Source organism: Cucurbita pepo, chromosome 17 (assembly GCF_057944985.1).
Source record: "Cucurbita pepo subsp. pepo isolate OVF chromosome 17, ASM5794498v1, whole genome shotgun sequence".
NCBI lineage: Eukaryota > Viridiplantae > Streptophyta > Magnoliopsida > Cucurbitales > Cucurbitaceae > Cucurbita > Cucurbita pepo.
The window spans coordinates 1,728,919-1,744,987 of NC_141814.1; the positions used below are offsets into that span (position 1 = coordinate 1,728,919).

The window sequence follows — 16,069 nt, forward strand, 5'->3', positions numbered from 1 at the left end:
ACTGATGTCTTATTCAATAAGTTATGCTTGAATTGTTAAGAGTTTTGATGAATTAATAGCTTGATTTCGAAATTTGACCTATTAAATATCTTCCCGGGTGGTCAGGCATGTGAATCGCCTACAACTATTGTAAAAAAAATCAACCAATATGTCGGAGGAGAGTTTCAAATTCAACTCTTTTCGATGAAATGAGCTTTAACAAGTTGAGTTTTAGTGATTAAGCAGAAGAAACCACATGTTCTCATCAAGATCTTTATTCTCATCCTCCAAAAAGTAAAAAGAAACCAGAAACTCCTTAAAAAGATACAACTTGAGGACCTAAGGAGGCAAATATTGTTCTTAATGCACTTGATGTTCTTCAATAGTCTCAAAGACATTCTCAAAAGTTCAAAATTGAAACTAAAGAAGAGAAATCAGGCAATGTTTAGCAGAAACACAATTGGACGAAAAAACAGATATCTAAACAAAAGTAAATTGCTCCATTTCTGCACAAACTCTAAAACAGAGACATAGAGGGATGCAAACTAGTAGACTAGAAATTGCACAAGGTAATAAAGAAAGGGAAACAAACAGAACTCTACCAAGAACAAACTGGTCTTCCTGTCTTCTGTTCAGTCAGTGAACATTTATGGATTATCAGAGTTGAACAAAGAAATATGGTCCCATGTTCTGACATCCAGAGATGCCATAATTTCAAAAGGCATTCAAAGACTTTCCAGATAAAATAACAAAATCATATACAGAAAGAAGCCTCCAACAGTGAGAACTAAGAAACATTTTAGGCAATGGAAGTGGCATTCAAAGACTCTTTATAAACTACAAAGGAAGCCAAACTATGCAAAGGGAAATACAAAAAACACTTCCACAAGACAATAAGAGAAGAGCAATATAAGTTGGGTGATCAAAGAACTTATCAGAAACGGTATCAATGTCCTCGAATATGGGAGGATTGTGTATCAGCCATGAATGCCATAAGAAGGGTAGAATGAAGCATCTCCATACAAAACTTTACTTTTCCCTGCCGAAGGGCTGATCTTTAGAACAACTTCCAAAAAAGTAAACAAGTCCACCGTATGAGTTAAATGCCAATTCAAAGCCGCAAGGATTTGCTTCCAGAATAAATATGCAAAGGGCCAAGTGATGAAGAAATGATGCAAAGAAACATGGACTAAGTGGCAAACAGAGACTAAAAATGAAACAAACAAATAGGAAGGATGGGTTGTAGAGCACCCAGTATGGAGAGGAATCCAAAAGCTGTTCTGTTAATTTTAAGTTAACCTGTAACAACAAGAACTCAAATGGCCTATCTGAGGGAAAATAAGAACTCCAAGTTACATAGTGAAAAGATATTAGCCCTGATAAAATGCAGTCATACTTAACAGTTAATTACCAAAGGCTAGGCACCTGAAATTAAGGCCATAAGAACATGATAAAACACCAAAATGGCTATTCAATCTGAAGCATCTAACACGATTCATAACAACAATTTATGGAAGACGGTTAGCGAAGCAAAACAACCAATTTGTAGAGCTTGAAAAAATGTCGGAGAAGAAGAAATTTTCAATTCTGGGCATCGAACAATTTCTCTCAAAAAGGAAACAATCATAATATAAGTTTACAAAAGCAATCCAGAGCTTTATGAGAAGAAGAAACTTGGAAGTGATTCTGAATTCAATTCATATAACTTCGCAACATAACTCTAACTCTCCAAAATCTCAATCGCTAACAACGTCACATCTAATCCGCAGTCTCAAACGAAGGAACAAAGATACGACGACATTGTACGCAATCAAAATCCATCCTAAACCCATAAAAAACCCTAAATAGCAACAACATCATGGAGTACCCTTAACCTGAAGCCATCAATCAAGTAGATCATTTCGGAGCAGCGGTGGCTGGAGCACCAAGTAAACTCGCCTGCTGCATCTCAAGCTCATTGAACTGCTGTTCGCGATCCATTTCAATGATGAGCGGCACCACCAAGATGAGAAAAGTCGTCCCTGCAATCCACGCAGCTTTACCGGTGCTACGAAGAAGCTTTTGGGAGACGAATGCGGCATCAGAAGCCGTACTTTTCGCCCGCTGCACGATTTGGGAATCGGAGACAGAACGGGAAACCCTAGACAAGACGCCTAAATTATCATCACCATTAGTAATAGAAGGCCGCTTATTACCTCGAGACGCCATGAAAGGATACAGACGAAGAAATTGAAACAGTGAAAAGAATCGACGCGATCCGATTGATAGAGATATTGATACTGAAAATAAAAATTAAAAAAAAAAAAAAAAAAAAAGGTTAGGGTTTTGGGTGTCTGAAAAAAGCCCAGCCCAGTAGGGAGTAAGAATAAAGCCCAATTTAACTAAGCCCATTTGGCTAAATAAAAATAATTAAAAAAAAACTCTAAAAATTGTAATTACCATTAATATTTAAAAACACCATTTTAAGACCAACCATAAATAAATAAAAAAAGAAAAAACTCCGTGGCCAATCAAAAGCCGCCACGTCAAAACAACCTCTGGAAATTTTCCCGAGAAAATTTCAGGGGAAAAGAAAAAAACTCAAGATTTTCCGAGAAAATTTCTTTGACCGATCAAAGAAACCAAATCCCGCATTCCTTTCGCCTACCCTACCTTTTCTTTATTCTCCTCCAAACACAAAACATTTCCCCAACAATTCCCAAAATCAAATGGCCCTTCCTTTGATTCTACCTTAAATGCCTTCTCCTCCTCCCTCCTCCCCATTGCCGGCGCCGTCCTGCCGGTCCCTCTCCTCTCCGTCCTCAATCTAGCCTTTCTCCACCCCTCTCCAACCATGTCCATTCTCAACCCCTTTCAGCTTCTAGAGCTCAATGTCATCTCAGCTCAAGATTTGGCTCCCGTCTCCCGTTCCATGAGGACCTACGCCGTCGCCTGGGTTCACCCCGACCGGAAATTATCCACCCGTGTCGACACTCACGGCCACAACAACCCCACATGGAACGACAAGTTTGTATTCCGCGTCGACGATGAATTCTTGCACACCGACACATCCGCGGTAATGATCGAGATCTACGCTTTACATTGGTTTAAAGACATTCATGTCGGAACTGTTCGGATTCTTGTCGGGAATCTCATCCCCACTCAGCCGCGTCTCCACCAATTCAGTCAGCAGCCGCAAGTCGGAATGCGATTTGTGGCACTTCAAGCACGGCGGCCCTCTGGTCGGCCACAGGGGATTTTGAATATTGGGGTTGCTCTGCTTCATAGCTCGATGAGGAGCATGCCGTTGTATTCGCAATTGAGTACCTCGGCGATTGGGTACCGGGATCTAATGGGGGAGGAGGACGGTTTTCATAATAATCGCAGCCATGGGACTCCGACGGCGACGACGCTGCCGAAGATGAGAAGGTCGAAGAGCGATACGAGCTCCATGATGGGATCGGAGCTTCGTGGGTCGGAGATTATGGGGAAAACAACGAAATCGAAGGCGAGTTCTATGGTGGATGGATCGGAAAATTCTAAGACGAAGAAAAAGGGGCGATCGAAAGCGAGTTCGATGATCAGTGGATCGGTCGGAATTAAACGAAAAGAGAAATCGAAGAAGGCGAGTTCAATGCTTAGTGGGTCGGGGATTGAAGAAGCTTACAATAAGAAGAAAACAGAGAAACCGAATCCGTTCAATGTAGCGAATAATGATGTCTACAAAATTGAGCCGCCGCCGTCGAGCAAAAAGGAAACCAAACCCAATTCCGGCTATGAAAAACCCATTTCGATTCTGGAATTCATCGATTCGCCGCGGATTCATCCTGGTTTAGAAACGCCCATTCCGAGGTATGATAAAATGCCGTACGCTACGCCGTTGAGGACTCCTCGGAGGTTGACCAGTGGCGGCGGTACTGCTAAAGGAACTCCGATGCACGAAACGCCGCGAAGAGCGACGCCGTTGCAGGGGAGATCGTCCTTTACGAAGAATAACGAATTTACTTATACCACGCCGAGGAAATCGAATTTGGCCGGCGCGTTTTTTACGGAATCGGAGCTTGGTCCTTCGCCGTCGGAGGTGGCGGCGAAAATGGCGATGCAGAAAATTGATGATAATGCGAGCTCGACGGTTGATGGGGCGAGCGTAAATGAAAGCGTTGAGGGTTTACAGTCGAAGCTGGAGAGATGGCGGACGGAGCTCCCGCCGGTGTTTGATCGTGGTGAGTCGCCGAGCTTTCCGACGAGTGAACCCCGACATAACCGTAGTCACAGCGACGGCGGTGGGTTGTTCTCCTGTTTTAGCAACATTTGCGGCTGCGAATGCTCCATCGTCTGCGGCGGATCACCAAAAACACCAAAGAAATCCGGCGGTAGCCGTGTTGCTCGGAGCCCATCGGCGGACAATGTGAGCTTCGTTTGAAAACGCGAAGAACATGAATTCTTTTCGGGTCGGGTTGAACCCGTGGACCTAAATGAAGTAACCCGAATCAAAATCAAACCAAAACGAACCGTTTTTCTTTATTAACGTGGGCAGGTGGTCAAAAGACAAATTTAACCCTAACAGGATAAAGGAGGAAACACAATACAGAGACAGCCAGCCAGTGTCAATAATGTCAATCTACAATCCCTCATTCTTTCTCTATACTTGTTTTTCCATTTTCCTTTTTTTTTTTTCCTTCTAATAATTCTTTTTTTTTTTTTTTTTTACTTTAAATTGAAAAAAAAAGGAAAGGAAATTTTTACTTCATTTTTCTATAAATGTAATTGGATTAATTTGTAAAATATTCTTATATTTATTTTTTTCATGTGCTGTTGATTATTTTTTATTTATAGATTTTAATGTTCTTTAGATCCCATTAGAGCATTTAATTTGTTTAATTAATAAACTTATTTATTAAAAAAAAAACTCTATTTTTATGTTTTTTTTTAAAAAATAATTAGTATTGTACAAATTTTTGTAATAAATACTTAAAAAAAATGAAAATTTTATACCTTTATAAATTTGAATTAAAAAGTTATTTCTAATAAATAAATAAATCACACAAAATTTAATTGATAAAGTTATTTCTAGTCCTTTTAAGACGTTTTGCTCTCTCGAGAAAAATTATAACATGTCACTCAACATAGAATCACTCTAAGGCAAACACGTAATTTTAGAGTTATTATGATTAAAATAGAACGTGAATCTGGTGAAGAGCTTGAAGAAGGAACAAGGCTAAAATCTCTACAATATTTTACTGTCACCGTCTTCTCGAGCAAGTCGGGTTTTGACATCCATGATTATCGATCCTCATCGAGTAGCTACGAACAATCGAACCATGGAAAATGTCATACTTCTTGATAGAACAAACTGAAGAACAGTATGAGATGAATTCAAAGCAAGGAAGACATACTCATTGAACAAAATCATCAGCTTTTGGCGTTTAGTTTCTCCAAAAGAATCTTGTTTAGAAGCCCTGGATTTGCTTTACCTTTGGATGCTTTCATCACCTGGCCAGCAAAAAAGCCTTGCAGCTTGGTTTTGCCACCACGGTACTGTTCTAGCTGATTTGGATTCTCTGCTAGTACTTTCTCCACCATTCTCTCTATCTCGGCGGGATCAGCGATCTGCCAGTACAAAATAGCCAGAGATGATCATCGTTTCGGTTAGTTATTTGTGTCATATTGTCGTTATCAAGTAAACTGTATACTAGCTATCGACTGGCTTCATTCTTTTTCCTTTTCTTTGGATAAGAAATGAGAACGACTTCGTTGGCTACTCCAAAGGGACGAGGAGTCCCCTCCTCGAAACCGAAAGGAGTTGCAAGAAGACCTTCCTATCTAAGTTGATGATGTAAGTGGTGTAGTTACAAAAGAGTTTGTGTTGACTACTCCAGTTAGAGGCCGTGAACGGTACAAAACTTTAACGGCCCAAGCCCACCGCTAGTAGATATTGTCCTATTTGGGCTTTTCCTTTCGGGCTTCCCCTCAAGGTTTTAAAAACTCGTCTGCTAAGGAGAGGTTTCTACACTCTTATAAAAAATGTTTCGTTCTCCTCCCCAACCGATGTGGGATCTCACAATCCATCACCCCCTTTGGGGCCCCAGCGACCTCACTGACACTCGTTCCTATCTCCAATCAATGTGGGACCCCATAATCCACCCCCCTTTCCAAACCCGCGTCCTTACTAGCACACCACCTCGTGTCCACCCCCTTCGAGGCTCAGTTTCCTCGCTGGCACATCGCCCAGTGTCTGGCTTTGATACCATTTGTAACAGCACAAGCCCATCGCTAGCAGATATTGTTCTCTTTGGGCTTTCCCTCAAGGTTTTTAAAACGCATCGGCTAGGGAGAGGTTTCCACACCCTTATAAAGAATGTTTCGTTCTCCTCCCCAACCGATGTGGGATCTCATAATCCACCCCCTTCGGGGCCTAGCGTCCTCGCTGACACTCGTTCCTTTCTTCAATCAATGTGGACCCCACAATCCACCCCCTTCGAGGCCTAGCGTCCTTACTAGCACACCACCTCATGTCCACCCCCCTTCGAGACTTAGCTTCCTCGCTGGCACATCACCCGGTGTCTAGCTCTGATACCATTTGTAACAGCACAAGCCCATCGCTAACAAATATTGTTCTCTTTGGGATTTCCCTCAAGGTTTTTAAGACGCATCTGCTAGGGAGAGGTTTCTACACCCTTATAAAGAATGCTTCGATCTCCTCTCTAACCGATGTGGGATCTCACATTTTTTCTGGCAAGATACGGTTAAAGTCTAAAAAGCAACCAATTCCGCTAATATTTAACATGGAGGATACTTGGAAGCCAAGGGAAAATAGTTATACTAGAAAATAATTCACAATTGGACTTTGATAATAAACAACTTGCCTGAACCAAATCCTTCTCTTTAATCAGCCCATTTACAGTTCCACCTTTAGCTAGCAACTCGAAAAGGATCTATACAGCATAAGCAAAGAAAAGGCATCAATAAAATGCAAACTGACAGAAGTCAACATTTAGACTATAACCAATCATTAAGTTTACCTCTTTCCCGATCTTTCCACTAATGGTACCACCTTTTATGGAAGCTATCAATTCAGCAAGCTCTTCTGGAGTGAGCTTGATATCATTTATAGTTAGCTTCTCATTTTTCATGTAGGCTGCAATATCACCCATTATCCAGTTTGCAGCCAGCTTCACTTCAGCCCCCCTTGCAATAGTTGCATCAAAAAACTCAGCCACCTAGGACATCATGCAGCAAAAGTTCAACCAGAGCAAGTGTATTCTACCAATTTATGCTAATCAATGGTTTAAAAAGAATCATGATTTGTACTTTGGCTTGTTTTTGTTGAGGATTGTTGGGAGGGAGTCCCACGTTGGCTAATTTAGGGAATGATCCTGGTTTATAAGTAAGTAATACATCTCCATTGATATGAGGCCTTTTGGGGAAGCCCAAGATAAAGCCACGAGAGCTTATGCTCAAAGTGGACAATATCATACCATTGTGGCTCATGATTCCTAACATGGTATCAAAGTCATGCCCTTAACTTAGTCATGTCAATAGAATCCTCAAATGTCAAACAAAGGGTGTACTTTGTTCGAGGACTCCAGAGAAGGAGTCGAACCTCGACTAAGGGGAGGCTGTTCGAGGGCTCCATAGGCCTCAGGGGGAGGCTCTATAGTATACTTTGTTCGAGGGGAGGATTGTTGAGGATTGTTTGGAGGGAGTCCCACGTTGGCTAATTTAGGGAATGATCATCGGTTTATACGTAAGGAATACATCTCTATTGGTACGAGGCCTTTTGGAGAAGACCAGAGCAAAGAAGAGTACTTTTTTTTTGCCTCTAGTTGCGAAAATTTGCTCGTTTTTATAAAATTTCTAAGAAACTCACACTAATGTCGTTTGCCAGGAAAAGCACATCCTGCATGCTCAGGCCCATACTCTCATATCTTCTACGCTTCATTTCTGGAAGTTCAGGCAAAGAATCACGGATATTATCAACATATTCTTTTGTGAGGATGATTTCGGGGAGATCGGGTTCTGGAAAATATCGATAATCAGAAAGTCCTTCCTTTTTCCTCATTGTAATTGTTTTCTAAGCAAATAGTACACAGGTGAGCACATGAGTGGACAAGAATAAAAAGAATAATTGTAAGTTATGTCTGATGATCAATGGAGAAGGTACAAAAACGTATGAAAAACCTGAGCGCCTTCTTCCCAGAGTCTGGTTTCCTGTACAATTTGATCACTTTGGCCTTGACTATGGAGAAGCACTTGTCTTGAAATTTCAAAATCAATTGCTCTGCTCATGGATGAAAATGAGTTCAAGTTTTTTATCTCCACCTGCAAATCAATGTATGTTACTAAATATAGTATAGAACTGCACACCACTAAATTTATCTTGCACACACATTTTGTAACGGCCCAAGCCGACCGCTAGCAGATATTGTACAGCTTTTCCCTATTAGACTTCTCCTCAAAGTTTTTAAAACGCATCTGCTAGGGAGAGGTTTCGACACCCTTATAAAGAATGTTTTGTTCTCCTCCCCAACTGATGTGGGATCTCACAATTCACCCCCTTCAGACCCAGCGTCCTCGCTGACACTCGTTCCCTTCTCCAATCGATGCGGGACTCCCAATCCACCCCCCTTCGAGGTCCAGCATCCTTGCTGGCACACCGTCTTGTGTCCATCTCCTTCAAGACTCAGCCTCCCGTCTGGCTTTGATATCATTTGTAACGGCTCAAGTCCACCGCTAGAAGATATTGTCCTCTTTGGGCTTTTCCCTTTCGAGCTTCCCCTCAAGGTTTTTAAAACGTGTTTGCTAGGGAGAGGTTTCCACACCCTCATAAAGAATGCTTCGTTCTCCTCCCCACCCGACGTGGGATCTCACAATTCACCCCTTTCGGGCCCAGCGTCCTCGCTGACACTCGTTCCCTTCTCCAATTGATGTGGGACCCCCAATCCACCCCCTTCAAGGCCCAGATCCTTGCTGGCACACCATCTCATGTCCATCTCCTTCAAGACTCAGCCTCCCGTCTGGCTCTGATATCATTTGTAACAGCCCAAGCCCACCACTAGTAGATATTGTCCTCTTTGGGCTTTTCCCTTTCAAGATTCCCCTCAAGGTTTTTAAAACGTGTCTGCTAGGGAGAAGTTTCCACACCCTTATAAAGAATGCTTCGTTCTCCTCCCCAACCGACGTGGGATCTCACACATTTGGTCTACCCTTCACAAATAGTCCCTCATTCCCCACAATTGCTCGCCTCCTAATGTACTTCAACAGCTAACTATTATTTAAGAATCTTTGATCAATAGATCAACAAAAAAAAAAGCATGCATAATTCACAAACATATGTCAGATTTGTATGTGCTAGAATAATTGAATCAAGGTAGGTGGTCATTCGTTGTTGATATTTATAAAGAAGCTAAGAATAGTTAAACTTCAACCACCCATCCAACTTAAATCATGAAACACGTCCTTAAGTGCCTTCTAATTACTGGTCACAGCACAGAAACAATACTTGTAAGAGAACTAAGCTACCTTTGTTCCAAACCGTGACTGCCCAATAGGTCGAACCGACACATTCACATCGCACCGAAGGGAACCTTCTTGCATGTTTCCATTACTTACACCCAAATATCGAACCAACCTCTGTAACTCAGCAGCATACTCTGCAGCTTCAATCCCAGTTCTCATGTCAGGTTCAGAAACAATCTCAAGCAAGGGCACTCCTGCCCTGTTCAAGTCAACCTGCAAATAACTTAAACAATGAATATAGCAGCCAAGGACAAATAAAAGCACACCATAAAGAACTCGATGTATCGAAATTGGCCATAAAATGGGATCGAAATACATGTTTGGCAAGGCCATAGCTAAAATATGAGATAAGGGATGCAAAATTATTTCCTGAGAGTAGCTTCCACTTTCAGAGTGAAGCAGCTTTCCAGCATCCTCTTCCATGTGAACCCTGGTGATACCAAACCGCCTATGCCCTCCACCATACTCAATAGGAAGATCAAGGTCAATAAAACCGCCACTCGCAATTGGGACATCAAACTGAGATATTTGATAGCCCTTGGGAAGATCTGGGTAAAAGTACTGTTTCCTATCAAACTTTGAGTTGAAAGACAAACTGCAGTTTAGTGCAAGACCCAACTTCACTGCAAACTCAATCACTTTCGAGTTCAAAACAGGCAAGGCACCAGGAAGCCCCATGCAGACGGGGCAGATATTCGTGTTCGGTGAAACACCATAATTGTAAGGGCAGCTGCAGAAGGCCTTGGTGAGAGTGGAGAGCTGAACATGGGTTTCAATGCCAATAATAGCTTCATAGTCCTTGGAGATTCTATCAATAATCTGTTTATCAAAATGTGGTGAAATTGCTATAGGCCTTTGCTTTTCTTGAGTTGCTGTTTGGGATTGAGAGGATTTCACAGAGAAATACAAAACTCTCCTCCTTTTAGTGAACAAAGCAGCAGGGTGAAGCATGAAAGGATGGGTCCGAATGCATCTCAATCCTACAAATGCCATTTCTGTAGTCTCTGTTCTTCTTCTACCATCAATCAGTTAAAAACACTGAAAAATGCATTGAGAATGAGATTTAAATTCACAATCTAAACAACCAACACAGAGAGAGAAAACCAACATAAAACAGATAAGACATTAACAATTGACGATCAATTAACCACTATAAAATATACAAAAAGAATCCAAACCTTTCATGTGACAACGAGCGAAGCAGAGATGGAAGAGATCAAACACGGGAATAAGCAATCTCGCCATTTTTTTTATTTTGATAGAGGGGATGGAGAAAGTGGTCAAAACAAAGTCGCATTTTCCAGTTGAAAATATGAGTTCCTTTTTCGTCTCGCATTTCACATCAAACAAGTATGGAAAAATCATCATATTGAAAACGTTACTAACCCACCAAGCCCTTCCTTCGTAGAGACGTGTATTGTAAGTGATCCGAACTTGTCCAGAACAAGCCTCCCATAAAGGCAAGTGAAGTTGGTGAGCCGTATGATGAGTAACTATCTCCTACGGTTCAGAGAGGACTCAACTCTTAGTTAATATCTCCTTAGTTTTGGGGTGGACCCTAGGACATGGATTCTATATGAACCAATGAATCATGACAAGTCGTTACTACTAGCAATGATTTCCTCGATTTCCTCTTTCATTACGCCATTACTTCATTCCTTCATCCTTTCAATATCCCTCTCCCTTGTTCTCAGTTACTCATCAAATGACATTCAGTTCATATTTTTAAGTTCGATCATTGACAAGGCCATTTCTATTTCTAACCAAGACAAGAAGAAAATTTAACAATGTAATGAAATTTTTTTAATCCATCTAATTATACAATCTATGGAAAAACATTACAAGCATATGCATCTCCTTGAGCAAAAAATAATTTGAATGCCAAACTCTTCTGCACCACAAATGGAGAACGAGATGCAAGGCGATTAACAGAGACAGAAAGAATATGAAAGGTTCGTTGGACCTGAAGTTCATCGCCAACCACGCACATGTAGAAATGGACAGAATCAAAACGAGAACAGAAGAAGAAGAAGAAGAAATTTTCAGACTAACCGAAATGAAAACCTGCCGCCGGCGAGACCAGATTCCGGCGTTGGCAACTCTCTCTGCTTACGGCTGACTGAAATTCAGAGGGAGCCACCCGTTATCCGTTCAATTGCTTGCGTTTTAGATAAAAGTTCCCCAATGTTTTTGTAAAAATATATAAATAAATTGTAAAATTACAGCTGTAAAAATAAAATTAAAAAGAATTATCCCACCATCAAAATACCAAAATTATTTTTAGTTTTTAAAATCTTGAAATTTAAAATTATTTCTTTAAATTTATCTTCCTAAACAACATCAAAATTTATGAAATGTCGTCGTATTTCTAACTTTTTCTATATATATCTATATTTATTTATTATTAATTTTTTTTTTTTTTGTATTTTTTTTATTTTTTTTTTTTTTAAAGTAGTTGCGATGGTAGAATCAGCGTAGTTTTCACTTGACATCAACGTTTAATCAAAGTAATTTAAGGCATTTATTTATTACAAGAAGAAAACGAAAGCCGATGAGAAGAAAAGAGAGCAGTTGAGTATAATTTCATTGAAACTCAAATGCGTTTTCTCTAGTCTGGAATTCAATTTCCACCCATTTCGCTTGATTACCCACGAACTGATTTTTTGTTCCAGTTCATCAGCACGGACCCATCTTAATTTTGTAGACCATCGCCGTCATCTGCGGCGGAATTCTCTGGTGTTGCTTCCAAGTTCTGCGACGGCGATGTGAATATCCATTGAGAGTATTTGTAGAAGAAGAAGAATATGGAGACCCAGCAGTCAGGGAGGTTGAGATTCTCGTTTAGGAATGCGACCGTAGCTGTGTGCTTGTTGAACCTGGTGGCGGCTTTTCTTATGCTTCAGGGTTTTTTGTTTGCTGCCTCTTCCCGCAATAGATCCTCCTCCACAAACCCTAATTTGGGTTCGTTTCCTTCACCTCTCTGGATTTTTATCTTCATTGCTTTTCTGATTTCTGCAAATTCTTTGTGAAGTAATCTAAATATTTATTGTTTTCTTAGGTTTGATTTTTAGTGCATCAAACTGATTCTAATGAATGTTTGTGCCGCTGATCAGAGATGCTAGGGTGATATTTTGAACTGACTATGCTTGTTTGTGGATTGCTTAGATGAGGGATTAGGTATCATGAACTACAAGAAAACAAAAAATTGCGTATATGAGTGTTGGGGATTGTTGGGAGGGAGTAAGGGGGTGCATTGTGAGATTTCACATCGATTGGAGAAGGGAACAAATGTTAGCGAGAACGCTGGGTTCCGAAGGGGGGTTGATTGTGAGATCCCACATTGATTGGATAAGGGAACGAATGTTAGCGAGAACGCTGGGTTCCAGGGGGGGTGGATTGTGAGATCCCACGTCGGTTGGGGAGGAGAACGAAGCATTCTTTGTAAGGGTGTGGAAACCTCTCCCTAGCCGACGTGTTTTAAAACCTTGAGGGGAAGCCTCGGAAGGGAAAGCCTAAAGAAGACAATTTATGCTAGTGGTGGGTTTGGGCCGTTACAAATGGTATTAGAGCCAGACACCAGGGTGTGTGCCAGCGAGGACATTGGCCCCCAAGGGAGTGAATTGTGAGATCCCACGTTGGTTGGAGAGGAGAAGGAATGAAACATTTTTTTATAAGAGTGGAAACCTTTCTCCAGTAGACGCATTTTAAATCTTAAGGGGAAGGATGGAAGGAAAAGCCCAAATAGGAGAATATCTACTAGCGGTGGACTTGGGCTATTACATCCACATTGGCTAATTAAGGGAGTGATCATGGATTTATAAGTAAGGAATACATTTCCACTGGTACGAGGCCTTTTGAGGAAACCGAAAGTAAACCCATGAGAGCTTATGCTCAAAGTGGACAATATCATACCATTGTGGAGGTCCGTGATTCCTAACATTGAGGATGTAATCTTTTTACCTATTTAGCCAAATCCGAAGAATGATAACACTGATGGATTTGATGACAACGGCAACCGTTGTTTTGATGATCATTTATTACAGAGATCGCCTGCACCAATAGAGTGAAGATGATCTGGTTTGGGAAACACGTTTATAACATCAAGATGGCTGTTAGGAGAGCATAATGATAATTAGTTAGGAGAGCTTGGTTATATAGATCTTAAAAGGGGGGAAGATTTTGGGCATTGGATAGCATGGGACTTTGGTAGAGACATAGCCTGTTAGGAGTCACGATCCTCTACAATGGTATGATATTGTCCACTTTGAGCATAAGCTCTCATGGGTTTGTTTTTGGTTTCCCGAAAATGTCTCATACTAGTGGAGATGTATTCCTTACTTATAAACCCGTGATGATTCCGTGATGACTCCCTCCCAACAATCCTGTTAGGAGTCACCCTCCCAACAATCCTATGTCTCCCTCTCAGTGGAGACATAGCCTGTTAGGAGTCGCGACCCTCTACAATTGTTTTTCTAAATCTAAATGTACTTATTAACTGAACTTTTCAATGGAAAAAAATTGTTGTCTGAATTGTTCAGCCCTCCTTTGTTTATGCTCTATACTTCTTGACAGTCACTTGTGTGATTAACTTAGATAATGAGTGAAATTTCATACTGCAGATCAACTGAAGTATATCAGGGAATCAGAAGAGATTCGACTTGCCATGCAGCCATTGGAACTGATTAAAAGGGTAAGCATCTCAAGTATATCCTATAACCCATCAAAGCACAAGACATAAGTCTCATGAGTAAATAAAAACCAAACCGAACCTCCTGTGAAAAAGAAAAGAAAGAAACGACAACGATGACTGAAAAATCGTCTAAGCAAACTTTATGAATTGAATTTAACCTATGGAGATGATTCGGTTTAATAAGTTTTTATGTGAGATCTCACATCGGTTGGAGAGGAGAACGAAGCATTCTTAAGAAGAGTGTGGAAACCTCTCCCACGTGTTTTAAAAACCTTCAGGGGAAGTCCGAAAGGGAAAGTCCAAAGGGGAAATATCTGCTAGGGGTGGGCTTGGGCTATTACAAATGGTATCGAGCCAGACATTGGGCGGTGTGCCAGCGAGGACGTTGGGCCCTGAAGGGGGAGTGGATTGTGAGATCCCACACCGACTGGAGAGGGAAATGAGTGTCGGCAAGGACGCTGAGCCCTGAAGGGGACTGGATTGTGAGAGATCTCACATCGGTTGGAGAGGAGAACGAAGCATTCTTTATAACGATGTGGAAACCTCTCCCTAACATACGCGTTTTAAAAACCTTGTGGGGTTGGACGGTTACATTTTTAGGTTTAGTTTACACCCTGATGTCTCTGCATATTCGGAATTTTCTTTTGCATTGAAGTTTGAATTTCATTATTGTGTTCAGGTAAGGGAAATTCAGCAGGAAGCATACTATGAAAGTGAAGATATACAAGAGAAAGACTCCAAGCAGAATGCTGCCATTGATCTTTCTAAGAGATTGAAAGACTTCCGTTCTCTCAATGATGCTTCCAACGTAAAAGGTACCATTTTTAGGCTCTGCAATCATCTCCCTCCCCAGCTTCACCCTCCACTATAACATCCAAAATCAGAATAACATCCAAAATCAGAACAACCGAATTGGTTCGATTTCATTAAATCCATAATTTTGAGTTCAACAACATATGAAGTAGAGAGATTTGAACCTCTAACCTCTCGATCGAGAGTATATGTAATCTATTCATTTATGCTCGGGTTAACTAATTTCATAAAATATAGAATCAGACATTAGTATATCAGTTTAGTGCGATAGCTTTTTAAAATTCAGGTTGGTGGATTGTGTGATTCCACATCGGTTGGAGAGGGGAACGAAACATTTCTTATAAGGGTGTGAAAACCTCTCCCAGACCCTTGAGAAAGCTAAAAGAAGGCAATATCTATTAGCAGTGGGCGTGGGCATGGGTTGTTACATGGATGGTTTTGCTGGTTTCAACCAATTTAGTCGGTCTAATGATTCATTTTCGGTTATTTTTTTATTCTTCTTAAACCAATATGTCAGAGTTTTCAAAACTGGGTATAGCTCAAATTCGTTAAAGTACATAGCTTTGACTATAGGATTAGAGGTTTGAGTCTTGTGGATTTTGTTTTTAAAGAATAAAGTTGAGTCGACATGTTTACACATGAGCCGCCGTCCCGAGTCTGAGCTAATATGATATGAACAATTTGTGAATTGTGACACAGCTTTGGAGGAATGGCGGAAAAGGAAGATGGAAAGAGCAAGAGTGCGAGAATTGGAGAAAAATGGGACACTGAGATCCCCAACTTCTAAATCCGTATGAACTTTACTTGTGTATGTGATTCTAAAGTGAAAAAGCTTCATACCCTCCTTCTTATACCGAATTAGCTCGTACCGAATTAGCTCGGGCTGTGTTCGGGTTCAAAGACAGAAGAGATAAGAGAGTCCTAATACATGTTTCATTACTTTAACCTCTGCTTGTTACAGGAATGTGTTAAAAAAGCTCTTTCTTTCTTCTTCTTCTTCTTTTTTTTTTTTAATATATTTTTTAAAAATATATTAATTAAAACAATTAATAAATAATTTCTATTAAAATATAAAATATCATAACAAAT

General features: G+C 40.7%; 3 protein-coding genes and 1 pseudogene across 4 annotated transcripts; 2 read left to right on the forward strand and 2 right to left on the reverse strand.

The window, feature by feature from the left end:
* Nucleotides 1-1,540: 1,540 nt before the first annotated feature.
* On the reverse strand, nt 1,541-2,239 carry LOC111778502 (mitochondrial import receptor subunit TOM9-2 pseudogene; annotated as a pseudogene).
* Nucleotides 2,240-2,366: 127 nt separating this feature from the next.
* Nucleotides 2,367-4,780, forward strand: LOC111778500 (uncharacterized). The gene has a single exon (XM_023658374.2). It carries the CDS (start codon nt 2,813-2,815, stop codon nt 4,379-4,381), a length of 1,569 nt encoding a protein of 522 aa, XP_023514142.2. The 5' UTR covers nt 2,367-2,812; the 3' UTR covers nt 4,382-4,780.
* A 182-nt stretch (nt 4,781-4,962) lies between these two features.
* Nucleotides 4,963-11,668, reverse strand: LOC111779228 (glutamyl-tRNA(Gln) amidotransferase subunit B, chloroplastic/mitochondrial). Of its 2 annotated transcripts, XM_087118999.1 has the most exons (9): nt 11,530-11,668; nt 9,846-10,515; nt 9,481-9,689; nt 8,140-8,280; nt 7,829-8,032; nt 6,981-7,178; nt 6,825-6,893; nt 5,355-5,568; nt 4,963-5,262 (listed from the first exon to the last, which is right to left on the reverse strand). In XM_087118999.1, exons 2-8 carry the CDS (start codon nt 10,468-10,470, stop codon nt 5,371-5,373), a joined length of 1,644 nt encoding a protein of 547 aa, XP_086975125.1. In that variant the 5' UTR covers nt 10,471-10,515; nt 11,530-11,668; the 3' UTR covers nt 4,963-5,262; nt 5,355-5,370. The 2 variants fall into 2 exon arrangements, with proteins under 2 accessions (XP_086975125.1, XP_086975124.1); XM_087118998.1 differs by having other exon boundaries at nt 9,481-10,515.
* A 336-nt stretch (nt 11,669-12,004) lies between these two features.
* Nucleotides 12,005-15,925, forward strand: LOC111778147 (uncharacterized). The gene is made up of 4 exons (XM_023657815.2): nt 12,005-12,438; nt 14,097-14,167; nt 14,847-14,982; nt 15,680-15,925. The coding sequence occupies exons 1-4, from the start codon at nt 12,282-12,284 to the stop codon at nt 15,775-15,777; spliced, it is 462 nt and encodes a 153-aa protein (XP_023513583.2). The 5' UTR covers nt 12,005-12,281; the 3' UTR covers nt 15,778-15,925.
* Nucleotides 15,926-16,069: the final 144 nt, after the last annotated feature.

Excerpts from the sequence above, each read along its gene's own strand:
- LOC111778500 (XM_023658374.2), top strand. The coding sequence starts at position 2,813 with ATGTCCATTCTCAACCCCTTTCAGCTTCTAGAGCTCAATGTCATCTCA.
- LOC111779228 (XM_087118998.1), bottom strand. The coding sequence starts at position 10,470 with ATGGCATTTGTAGGATTGAGATGCATTCGGACCCATCCTTTCATGCTT. Across the intron at positions 8,281-9,480 it reads AGTCACGGTTTGGAACAAAG|GTGGAGATAAAAAACTTGAA; the intron begins GTAGCTTAGTTC and ends ATTGATTTGCAG. Across the intron at positions 5,569-6,824 it reads AAGAGAAGGATTTGGTTCAG|ATCGCTGATCCCGCCGAGAT; the intron begins GCAAGTTGTTTA and ends TTGTACTGGCAG.
- LOC111778147 (XM_023657815.2), top strand. The coding sequence starts at position 12,282 with ATGGAGACCCAGCAGTCAGGGAGGTTGAGATTCTCGTTTAGGAATGCG. Across the intron at positions 14,168-14,846 it reads CATTGGAACTGATTAAAAGG|GTAAGGGAAATTCAGCAGGA; the intron begins GTAAGCATCTCA and ends TATTGTGTTCAG. Across the intron at positions 14,983-15,679 it reads TGATGCTTCCAACGTAAAAG|CTTTGGAGGAATGGCGGAAA; the intron begins GTACCATTTTTA and ends ATTGTGACACAG.